Below are 12,992 nucleotides of genomic sequence, written 5' to 3'. Positions count from 1 at the left end.
GCTGGAGCAGCTTCATCAAGGGCTGTTTGTAGAGTCTGGTTCAGGTGGGATACAGCTGTCTCAGCACAGGCAAGTGTAGAAATGGGTGAGAGCAGTTGTTGTAGAGAGGTAGAAAGTTGTTGAAAATCAATAGCGTTAGTATTTCTGCGGGTTAGAGCAGGCTTGCATGATTTTGGTATTATAGAGTTTGGAGAAATGGAGGAGGTTGAGAAGGTGATAAGGTTGTGATCAGAGAGAGCAGAGCCGGCCTTAGGCATAGGCAAACTAGGCAATTGCCTAGGGCATTTGGAATACCTAGGGGCATCAGCAGCTTCTGCTGATTAAAATGATGTGCAGCATGCCTATAGTCTGTGTGTGAGTGAGGCTGTATCTGCATATGAAATAGTGTATTCATGGAAATCACTGTAACATAGCATTCTGTTTGCAGATACAGCCACAGTGGCACACAGAATTTATCCATGCCACATATCATTTTAATAATCGGAAGCTCCTTGTGTGTGATGGTCCTAACAATGCAAATAAGACAAATTTTCAGCAAAAAATGCACCCAAAGTTAGCAGAACTGGCCTGGAGCTGCATGGCTTATTGAGTCAAGATGTATGAGAAAACATCTGTATCCAAGCAGAGGCAGAGGTCACAGTGTTAGCGGCTGTGCGAGTGCTGTCTGCGGGTGGGTTGGTTGTGCAATAGTGTTTGGCATATGTGTAAGGGGCATTATGTGTGTCATGTATAAATGCATTAATAATGTGGGACATATGTGTAACAGGCATTATGTGTGTCATGTGTATAAGGGCATTAATAATGTGCAACATATATGTAATGGGCATTATGTGTGTCATTATGTGGATGAAGGGCATTAATAAAGGTTGGCATAATGTGTAAGGGGCATTATGGTTATAAGGACATTAATAATGTGTGTCATGTGTAATTGGCATTACTGTGTGGTATTATCAGGGGTGCCGAGAGAAAGGGGTAGGGGGTACAAATTACCCAGGCCAAAGTCTGATGGAAGGGCCCAGTGGGGGCCCCGGGCCCCCTCCCCTTAAGTGACAGCAGCAGCTGCAGCTCTTCTCCTCTGCCCAGCACACACTGCTTTGTGCTGGGTTGCAGTGTGGCCATGGAGGTGTTTAAAATACAATATTTTCTCAGGATTTTTTTCTAAGGGTATAATGTGAATAATGTCAGGAGTAATGTACATAAGGTAAAGTGGCACTACTGTGTGATGTAACATGAATAAGGTACACCAACGCATGATATAATGTGAATAAAGTTGCACTACTGTGCGGCATAATTTGAATTGGGGGTACTATTGGGTGGCCATGCCCCTTCCCAGCAAGAACACACCCGTTTGGGCTGCGCACCGAATGTGTGCACTGTTTTTATATTAAATATTGCGGGTAGGAGCACCAAAATGATGACTGCTATGATGAGGGTTGATGGTGCTGGGAAAGGGGAGCAGGGTCAGAGGCGGAACTAGTGGCGGTGCTAGGGGGCACCAGCCAAAATCTTGCCTAGGGCATCATTTAGGCTAGGGCCGGCTCTGAGAGAGAGGGAAGGGAGTGTTAGTGAATTCAGAAACAGAGCATAGCCTGGTGAATACAAGATCAAGACAATGTCCCTCCTTGTGAGTATAGGAGTCAGATCATTGGGTGAGGCAGGAGAGGAGGTTAGAGAGAGGAGTATGGAGGCATGAGGAGAAAGTGGGTTGTCAATAGCGATATGGAAATCACCCATGATGATGGTGGAGATGTCAGAAGATAAGAAGTGGGGGAGCCAGCCAGAGAAATCTTCAAGAAATTGTTGTTTGAGTAGCCCAGGTGGGCGATAGATAGCTGCAACACGCAGAGAGAGAGAGGGGTGAAAACCCTGATAGAGTGAACTTCAAATGTTGTGACTGTGAGTGATGGAACCAGTGGTAGCACTGTGTATGTGCACAATTGGGACAGTAATATTCCAGTGGGTGTGGATCATTTGGTCGACTGTAAGTTGGTCGACAGTCATTAGGTCAACACCACTAGGTCGACATGCTGAAAGGTCAACATGGGTTTAGGCCGACATGGGTGTAGGTCGACAGGTCATTAGGTCGACACAAGCATTAGGTTGATATGGGCAGGGTCGACAGTCAAAAGGTCAACATGGGTTTAGGCCGACATGGGTGTAGGTCGACAGGTCATTAGGTCGACACAAGCATTAGGTTGATATGGGCAGGGTCGACAGTCAAAAGGTCGACATGGTTTTTTTTTGCTGTTTTTTTACCCGGATGTTGACATGGACACTGAAATGTAGCACCGCGTCCCTTTGCATGGCTCGCTGTGCTTGCCATGCTTCGGGCACTATTTTACTCCATGCCCTAGTGGATGGTAGGGTATGAAATATCGCTGTCGGCACATGTCAGCTAAAAAAAAAGTGAAAAACCCCATGTTGACCTTTGACTGTCGACCGAATGCTTGTGTCAACCTAATGACCTGTCAACATAGACTCATGTCGACCGAGACTCATGTCGACCTAGACCCATGTCGGGCTTTCAGCGTGTCGACCTAATGACTGTCGACCTAATGCTTGTCGACCTAATGACCGTTTGCCATTCCAACACCCCCTCCTTTACTGCTACATCTTGAAGGCGTTTTATAAAAAAAGTGACTGACACCCAAATACAGGGAAATTACTCTGTTGATCCAATCTGAATGTATTAATTCCTGATGTTTTTATAAAGTATATAACAGCTACATGATGGGGGTAAGGCGCAATAGGGGAGATTACTAGGTTCTTCAGGGAGTCAGGGAGATTGCTGCTATTTTGGGGAGTCTCCCGAACAATAATGGAGAGTTTGCAAGTATTGTATGTGTTGCACTGAATGCAAGCATGTGTCCCTTACACTTAGGTGCATGTGTCAGCAAGGCTTTCAGTATCTGTGTTACTTTGGCCAACTCACCTTATTAAATCCTGGTTACCCGAGTAGTTATTTTTCATGTTAAATAATTAAGTAACAGGAGAAAGTGAATCATTTTATATTTTTTAATTTGTCAAACACTGCGTATTAATTGCATTGTCTCAGTGCGACACAGATGTGAGAGTGTTGCCATGCATTGCAGGTTTACAGTGAAATTCCAGTCTCAGCAGCTCTGGTATTAAAAAATAAAACCTACACTTTTTTTCTAGAGTAGAGCCAGAGATGACAAAGAAATGGAACAGCTGCAATACACCTACCCTTTTACTTTATTTCAATACCAATATTTCATCTGTAATTCTAGATTGTGTAACGTGTAAAGCAGGTGACAGCTAGTTCTACCTATAAGCCGCCCCACCTACAATCCCAATCATTGTCAAAGCGCAGAGCGGCACAACTTATGGTTACAATAATATCCCTGTAATCAGGGACACATGAATTACGCAGGTAATATTGCTGATTTACAGTCAGCCAGACACAGAACCTGTGTGACTCATATGTGTCCGTGATTAAAGGAATATTTTAGCTGCCCTAATGGAAGTAGACAATTTTAGCACATATGGTAAATTTTGTAAGGACCCTTGCGTCCTGCCAATGGTACAAACAAATTAAGAGTAGGTCGCCCACTGGAACCCTCCCGTAGCTTCCCCTCACCTCTACGACCAATGGTCGCCGGGAGCCTGGACACCTGGATGCCGGGGTCGCGGGATAGACGCCTGCAGACATCTGTGTGGGGCCTCCGCTAGGCAGGACCGCTGCCCAGCCCTCTCTCCTCTTCACTCCTGGTGGCCTTCTCAGCTCGCAATCCTGCAGTAGGGCTGGGGGTCCGGGGAATGGGAGCTCCGTGGATGGAGCTCCCAGTGTGGTTTCCTCTCCAACCCCAGCAGGGGACCGCCTGCCTGCAGGCCGATGTTCCTGCTGCTCCAGCGGTTTGTGGCGCTCACCGCCACTCGCTGCCGGGGGTGAGCAGCGCTGCCTCTTCCCTCTCCTTCCCTCTCCTCGCCGCCGCCATGTTGCCCGCTGCACGCCGCCCACTGCTCCGGAGGCCGGGGATGGTTGAGCTCCGTGGATGGGGGACCGGAGCTCCACGTGCATGCGACCATTTCCGGCCCCGCCGGAAGTGTGTCAGTGAAATTACATCACTTTCTCACACATGCACAAGCACAGAAGGTAGCAGACTAGCTTTCAAAGCTTTTGCTTCGAGCAGGCTTACTAGTGAGGATATATGTGATGCAGTCAGAAACATTTGTGTGGATCTTATATACTGGTACTACTGTTATGCTGACCTGTTTGGATTTTCTATAGAAAATCTATCCAGCTTGTGGTTTCATAGTGGTCGTATAGAAAATATGTCATCATAATGAAGAAACATGTCATAAGTGCCTATAACTGTGTCCAAATACTGTACACTGTGTACTGTGTGCCATAGAAAAGTAATAAATTGCGCTTTGGGTTAAAGTATAGGAAGCACTATCACTGAGATGCCTAATATTAGCAAGGGATACTAAGGTGTATCCTGTTATCGCCAGCTAATAGCTTTGCTCAGGGCTATTCAATTAGCCCCAATGTGGCGGCACTTATCTGGCACCCGACACATAACCCATGATAAGCAGTCATCAAAGCGGCGATGTTACATGGGATCCGGGGCTTATCCATGATCCCATGTATTATTGTGCAATCACAGATCCATCTTTGGATGATAAAAATACCCTCTAATTGGATACCGCAATAATGACAACCGTTCATAAATTGTGGTATCGGGCTGTTTTATATTAGTAGAAAATGGATCATATCTAACTGGATACTCCCCTAAGTCACTGTTCTATTCCAATTACACCTGCCCTCATTGGATGAAGCCTGGTGGATGTACACAATGCCCACAATTATTGCCAGACTACACAGGTGCTGCAATCATACTGCGTATGCACCCATTGATTGACAAATCATGTGTATCAAAAATGCAAGTCCTGTTTTTGGGGCGTGTATTTGCCATCAGCTATAATCGTGTGCATACAAAAGCACAGCGCCTGTGTCGATACTGCTGTGTCTAGTCTGCGTAGCCATAGGGCTACATCAGCAGTTGATGTTCCTCATTGTTGTGCATAGTATGTGTACTTGTATACAGTTGCAAATGTTTGCAATAGTTCAGTTGGGCATCTGTCTCCTTTTCTGGGTGGCAGCTTTACTTGCGATCATTAGCAATTCTGTAGCCTAAGACATTCTGCCTAGGTAAGTGAGTACAAACTTGAATTAGGCCCAAACAAACAACCAATCAGCCCCTAAATATCATTTCCCCCCCCCCGACACACAGAACGTAATGTGACAGTTAGGGACAGTTGGCTGGTATTTTATTTCTCTCTACTTTATTACTCTCCGACACCTAGTACATCTCCCCTAAAGCAGCTGCAGGAAGACCATCATCTCATTGTGAAAGTGTTAAGGGAGCACCAGTATTACAGCATATGGTATCTGATGGGTTTGGGTACCATGGGACAGTATCTCTTTTACATGACACCTTAATTATGTGAAAATTGGGAAATTGCTGTGTGGTGGGAAACCGAGCATACAAAGGCATCATAGACTGACTCATTGTCTGGGTGCTGCACACAGTGACTGTGTCTGTGACATTATATGATGATGTACTATGAAGTTGCAGTTTCATAAAAGTTAATGTTCAGAGCATTTACATTGCATCACCTTGTTTTCTTTTTCACAAGTTAAGTAACAGAGGTAATTTCCTTTCTATTGGCATTCAGGAGCTTCAGAGCTTGACAGCAACAGAAGGACAAGTTGTGGTGCTGGAGTGCAGGGTAAAGGGGACTCCGCCAGTAAATGTCAAATGGCTCAGACAAGGGATGGAGATTCAGGATTCACCAGACTTCAGAATTCTACAGAAAAGTAAGGAAATTGTATTTTTTGTACAATTGCGCTAAGGACCGTGAGATGGACTGTGCATTATACAAATTTTGCAATAGTTGGAAATAAAATAAATCAAGCATAAATAAAATTCAATGATCTTTACTTGATATCACAGTTAAAAATGACATATATCTTTAGAGACAATGGTAAAATTGGAATTACAAATTATACATTACTAATGACTTGAATAATAAAAAAATTCCATATAGAGACCAGTCTTTTTCCTTTGTTTAAATTTTATGCTTTGCTTGGCATCCCCAATCTTGCAGAAAAATTGGTTAATAAGCAGGGAATAATAAACTGTGTATAATTTAAGGTGAGCTCACCTTTCCCGGACTCCTCGGTTTGTTAGGGGAAATGTGCACTTCAATCGGCCCGTTCTCCGTTAATTAAACTTGACAAGCGGGAGGGCGATGCAAATCTCCTGCATAGCATCCAGCATTCTGCCCTCTGCTCTCTAACCGCCCCTCGGCAATCAGGCCGGTGAGTCCTGCAGCGCTGTACACCGCTCCGGTGGAGTCCCTCTCACGCCCTGGGTTAGCGAGCGTGGCACAGCTGACAGATGTCCGGCCATCGATGGTCTGATCGTCAGTGTCTCAGCAGGCAGATTGGAGCGTTGATAAAGCCAGAGAGGGGCACATCGCTTGGATTGCGTGGAGGTGTGGGCGCTGTTGCGGTAATCGTATCCTGGGCTTGGGGGGCAAATGCCCTTAAATGCGATTCAGTTTTTGTATTTAGCCGGCAATTGCAGGAGGTGGCACAATCTCAGGTTCTCCTGAAAGCTTCCTAAACGCGTTTCGTCACGCTCACGTGACTTTCTCAATAGACTTTCTCCACCTATTGAGAAAGTCACAAAGGAAAAAGACTGGTCTCTATATGGAATTTTTTTATTATTCAAGTCATTAGTAATGTATAATTTATAATTTGTAATTCCAATTTTACAATTGTCTCTAAAGATATATATAATTTTTAACTGTGATATCAAGTAAAGATCTTTTTTTTTTTCCATCAATACATTTTTATTGACACAGATTTGTATATGGGGTACAGAAATGAAAAAGGGGAAACATTAGGGGGGGAGGGGGGGACTGCAATCGGGGGTGAGGACAATATAAAACAATAACATTTTACACGCTGAGTTTTATACATGACCATATCAGACACGTTAGATCGCTACACAGAGCGAGCTGTACATAGGCATATAAATACAGAGTCAATTATAAAGTTAATCTAGGGTTGGAGAGCGTCAATTAGACAGGGGCTTGGGGTGAGGGAGGGTCTGAGTCTGGATCGGGTGGCTCATTCAGGCTAAAGGTGGTTGTTTGTCCAGGCGTGCCTAAGGGGAAAAATCTAGTACCTTCCCTTTCAGTTGTGTAGGTATGCCAGGGAGCCCATTTAGAGTGGGGCGAGGAGGGATTGGGGGAGTGGGGTTGGAAGCCGGTTTCCATGAGGAAATGGTGATTCATTTTTAGTATAACCTGAAGAAAGGGGGGGAGAAGGCTGCTTCCAATGTTGAGCTAAGTTTGCTCTTGCCGCTATGAGAATATGTCCAAGGACATATGTTTTCCCTATCGGGAGGTCTTGTGGGTATACATGGAATAAGGCTAGGAGTGGGTCAGGGGAAAGGGTTAGCTGAATCACTTCAGAGATGAGATCAAAGACATCTCCCCAGTATGCCCTGAGCTTATGGCAGGACCAGAAGATATGGTAGATGGTACCTATATTTCCGCACTGACGCCAGCACATATTGGAGCATGTTGGCCAGAAGGTGTGGAGACGGTCTGGGGTTAAGTAGAGGCGATTTATCAATTTGATGTGCATCTCCGAGTGATTGAGGCAGCGGGACATTGTATAAGAGGATAAGAATATCTTACGCCATTGAGGGCCAGAAAGCTGGGTGCCCAGATCCGATTCCCATTTTTTATGAGCTGAAGTTTTAGTAAACTCTGCGGGGGTTATGAGTGTGTCGTACCAGAAGGAGATGTCCCCTTTGGAAAGTGACTGAGAGGGTCGGGAGAGGATCGTCTGATGGCGGGGGTCCAGTGAGGGGCGTTTGGAAAAATGGGAGTTCCACCAGTGTGCCACTTGCAGATAGTGGAGGTACTCGTGGGGGGGAAGAGAGCATGATTCTTGGAGGGAGGTGAAGGATCGGATTATGTTAGCGTCGACTATGTCTCCTAGGGATGTGATCCCACTTTTTTCCAGAGGGACAAGTTAAGGTTAGGTATGAGTCTCGATACAGTAATGATGGGGAGGGTGGTGATAAGGGAGGATGAGGCGCGTAGAGTGGAGAGTAATTGGTCCCATGTATGTAAGGTAGCGGACGTCGTTGGGAGAAGGGTCGGTAATGGGGGCCTGATGTGTTTTGGGATCTTAAGGAGGTCGCTAAGGGGGATATTGGGGGAGTGACATTGTTCAATGTCCACCCAGGCCCTATGAGTAGGACTTTCAAAATAATGTTTAGATGGGGCAAGTAGGCAGGCTGCCTGGTATTGAGACAAGTCTGGGAGGTCGAGACCCCCATATGCTCTAGGGATTGACATTTTGGAGCAGGCCATCGCGGGGGGTTTAGATGACCAAATGTATTTTGTCAGGATAGAGGTGGCCTGTTGTAAGGATTTTTTAGGGAAAACATAGGGGATAGTGCGGAACAGGTACATTAATTTGGGCATTAGCATAAGTAAAAGATACAGTAGCGGCAGTAAAAGCATTAGCATAAGTAAAAGATACAGTAGCGGCAGTAAAGGCATTAGCATAAGTAAAAGATACAGTAGCGGCAGTAAAGGCATTAGCATAAGTAAAAGATACAGTAGCGGCAGTAAAGACATTAGCATAAGTAAAAGATACAGTAGCTGCAGTGACAAAAGATGCAGCTGCTACAGCAATAGTGCTAACATCTGAATGACCCTTTTTGTGAGATGCATGCACAGAACCTGTTTGCTGCTTACATGCAGTTATATCTGAATTATGCCCAATATCTATAGATTTTGAGACACCAGATATAAATAAATTCAGTTTTGCAATATTTTTTTTCTTGTAGCAAACTATACTTTTTAATACTGTAGGTTGGAAAATGTATATACTGTAATAAGCACCAAAGCTTTTGTATGTGTGTGTGTGTGTGTGGGGGTGTGTGTCTGTTTGTCCTTTATGCATGGCTTAGAGTTTTGTACATACAGTAGCTCCACAAATTGACACAGTGGTGTAGTTTGATCAGGATTAGGTTTTTGGTTATGCTTGAACTATATCGGGCCACAGAGATCTGTATGGTGGCCACCAACGCGGCCCAGTAGTCTTTGAATTGAATTTTTTGTTTCAGCAACTCTGCTCAGGATGTCTCCCAGTGCTGAAAAATGCACTGACTTCAAGGCACAGGCTAATACTGTATGTACCAGCGGAGGGCAAGCAGAGCTCCAATGGAAGAGCAATGAGTTGGAGAAACAACAGCCTCCATGCACCTGCACTGACAGTAAAGCTGGCCATACATCTACAGATCAATTGTCAGATCTGGCTGGTAGGAACAAAATCCTGGTAATGGATGAGAGTAAATGACAGTTGACCATTTGCTTTAAAATGCTGGAAAACTGCCAAAAACTGTCACTCATCCATTACCAGGTTTTTGTTCCAACTAGCACAATCTGACAATCGATCTGTAGCTGTATGGCCACCTTTACTAGTCATGGTCTCCAGTGTTGAAAAAGGTCGACATGCATTTTTTTTTACTACATTTTCAGCCGACATGTGCCACAAGCGGTATTTCATGCCCTACCATCCACTAGGGCATGGAGGGAGAATAAAATAGTGTGCCAAGCGTAGCGAGGCACTGAGCCCGAAGCATGGCGAGCACAGCGAGCCATGCGAGGGGACGTGGTACACTTAGACAGTATCCTATGATCAGTCCGGATACCGAACATGCCTGCCTTCAATCTCATTTACTCCTAATTTACTTTGATATACAAGTGTGAATTGCTTTTGAGTTCCTTTTAAAGCTTTTCCACTTTAGTACAGCACATTTAAACTAAAGCTGGGTACACACAACATAACGGGCCATATTCAATGCTCTTTTGTGAGCTGTGACAGCGAGTAGTGCTGATTGCTCGCCTTCACAGCTCGTGGGTCAGTATTCAACTGACCCCCCTGCACACGCCGTTTCCACCTCGCTGGGTTTTTACAGCGATGTGGAAACGCAAAAGAGCGAGGCTCGCGGCTAAATGCAGCGGTCTCCCTGCATTAGCCGCGAACCTCGCCATTTGGGGGAATCCTCACCAGCGAGGATTCCTCCAGAACGTTGAAAAGAGTGAGCAGCCGGGGCAGGGCGTTATCCTCGCCATTTAACCCCCTTGCCGGCCGCATTAAATATGGCCCAATGTGTGTACCCAGTGGTATCGGCGGCAGTGTGCATACACACCAATGCCAGTAGTGATGAGTGATGGTGGGGGGTAAAGGAGGGGGGTGTGGATCATTGGATAGATAGGCATTAGATCTAAAGGTCGACATCCATGTACAGTAGGTCAACGTGACTTCAGTTCGACATAGGTTAAGTCGACAGGGTCATTAGGTTGACACAAGCATTAGGTCGACATAGCAAAGGTCGACAGTCAAAAAAGTCGGGGTTTTCACCTTTTTGTCCCAAATGTCGACACTCGCCATGCTTCGTCCTCGGTCCCTCACTACGCTCGGCACTATATTTTATTCTCCCACCACACCCTAGTGGATGGTAGGGCATGAAATACAGACTGTCGGCACATGTCGGCTAGAATAAAGGGAAAAACCCCATATCGACCTTTTGACTGTCGACCTTCCCCATGTCGACCTAATGCTTGTGTCGACCTAATGTCCCTGTCGACTTATCCCATCTTGACCTTCAGTCATGTCGACCTTAAGTGGTCGTCCTAATGCTTGTCGACCTAGTGACTGTATCCCAAGAAGGGGGGGGGGGGGGTCCTCCTTAGTCTGTATATGCAAGGGAGTGCGCGTCATTAAAGCTATACTGTAGTGCGTACACACTAGATGATATACATTATAATATCAGTATACTATATTGTACATATCGTTAACTTTTAGGGGGAAATTTACTAAGGCAAATACGGCTAAAAAATTTGTATTTGTATAGTAAAATACAAATTTTTTAGGTGTATTCGTATTTTTGGCATTTACTATGCCAAAAATACACATATTCGTATTTATTGCACCATTGGGAAATATGTATTAAAATACGGCCGCTATTTATCGGCATACTGCCAATAATTTCCGGCCAAATACACCAGGAAAATAGACTTCAATTGCCTGGCATATTTGGCTTTAGCCTGCACAAATCAGTCAGATCCGTGCAGTCTTCGTGTAAATAAATAAATAAACAAATAAAACGGCATGGGGTCCCCCCCCCCCCACGACCGTAACCAACACCAGGCTGGAAGAGCCGGGGCTGGTTTTAAAAAAACAGGAAACCAATGAAATAGGGATCCGCTGACTTTTTAAAACCAGCTTCAGGGCCGGATCTGTATGTTTATATTCAGCGCTTCTCACTCCGAATGACGCTATTGGCTGTCCAGCGGCCAATCAGGACCACTAGGCCGCCTAGCTGCCAATAGCATCATTCGGAGTGAGAAGCGCTGAATGTAAACATGTAAACATTCTTCGCTTGTCACTGTGCGATGGTGCCGGATGATCGTTTTTTGTTTTTTCGTTTTGCCAAAGGGGTTAAACTTGCACTGACCCGTTTTAACAAACGTTTTAAATACCGGGTCTAAGCAGGTTTTGCAGTGTGAAAGCAGCATTAGAGTCACAGAGAACACAGCCAGTTTGGGTTATAACTTTAAAGTAAGATTAACATTAGTTTGAAAATACTCGTACATAGCTGTGTGTGTGCCAGAAAAATGCTATGCTTTTGTTTTCCCCAAACTCTTTAATTACAACTTCCATTCCCACATTATTATCCGGTACATGCACGTTATACTGAAAGAGCAAGTGGTTAAAGTCATCAAGTGCGTATTGTTCTGCTTGCTAATCTCTGAGCTCCTGGAGAGGTTGAGAGGTTATACATTGTGTCGCTGGTCTCAAAGAAGCAGACAGGAAAGTAGCTAACTGATGTGTGTTATTACAAGCATGTTATAAGTGTATATGGTCTATGTACGTGCACGCTTGTGAGATATGCAAGGAACAAAATACAGACCAGGACAGCTAATCTGTATATATTCATTTATTATACAGATATGTAGCTCAACATTACCTTCCATCTGGATGGAAGATAGACAGTAAAAGTAGATGGAGGTTGACACCAGATGGTCAACAGCCAATAGGTTGACAGGATCAAAGGGTTGAAGGATCAATGGTTGACATGGACTTAGGTCGACGTGATTAAAAGGACAACATGCAAATGGTTCACACATAAAGGTTGAGGCTTGATATTTAGGGTGAAGGTTCGGTACTTGGGGAGGGTTAGGTTGCCGGATGGGAGGCTTAGGGTTAGGCACTTGGCGTAGGGTTATACTGTGGAAGTTGGGTTCAGATGAGTGCCAGATGACTCTCCCGACTGCTAAATGCTCCACAGTCAGGATACAGACTGCCAGAGTACTGACTGCTAAATGCTCCACAGTCAGGATCCCGACAGTCAGGGGCTATATTCGCCCATAGTCTGAAATGCCTTTTATTACCGATGGAGATAGCCAAATTTGGGATGGGCGCTGGTGTCAGCTCCCCCCCCCCCCCTTTCTCCAAGCAGGCATCGACCCATCTGTGGTCCCAGGGGATGACCCAGCATGACCAGTGGGGACACCCATAAAACACTGGACGTTCCCCACCTCCTGACCATCCCCCTCTGGAGGTTGCACATGAACATACATGCACATGCGGATACCGCAACCATCGGAGAAGAGGCCAAATTCGTAAAGGAATGAATGGGTGTGTATCGCCCCCGTAGTTCTATGGCAGCCGAGCTGCACGATCTCTGAGTTGGACTTTCTGTGTATACTGGCAGACTGAGCCGCCTGTACTGAAAGTTGTGACAGAAGAAATGGTACTGAGAGGGGAGTGTATGTCCCCAGCGCAAGAACCAATCCAATCCAAGAAGCCCTATCACACATCGTTATCAATTAGTCTCATTGAGGGGGGTTACATACATTTTGGG

The 12,992-nt window shown here is 45.3% G+C and overlaps 1 protein-coding gene across 1 annotated transcript in view; it reads left to right on the top strand.

The window, feature by feature from the left end:
- Positions 1–12,992, top strand: part of PALLD (palladin, cytoskeletal associated protein) — a 350,163-nt gene that overhangs the window by 159,160 nt on the left and 178,011 nt on the right. The window contains exon 7 of the mRNA XM_083171059.1: positions 5,704–5,845. Coding sequence (XP_083027185.1) covers positions 5,704–5,845 — 142 coding nt within the window. The remainder of the gene's footprint in view (positions 1–5,703; positions 5,846–12,992) is intronic.

Source organism: Crinia signifera, chromosome 1 (genome assembly GCF_055691185.1).
Source record: "Crinia signifera chromosome 1, ASM5569118v1, whole genome shotgun sequence".
Lineage (NCBI taxonomy): Eukaryota > Metazoa > Chordata > Amphibia > Anura > Myobatrachidae > Crinia > Crinia signifera.
Note: the sequence above shows the minus strand (reverse complement) of the source record. Positions and strands in the feature narration are given on the sequence as shown.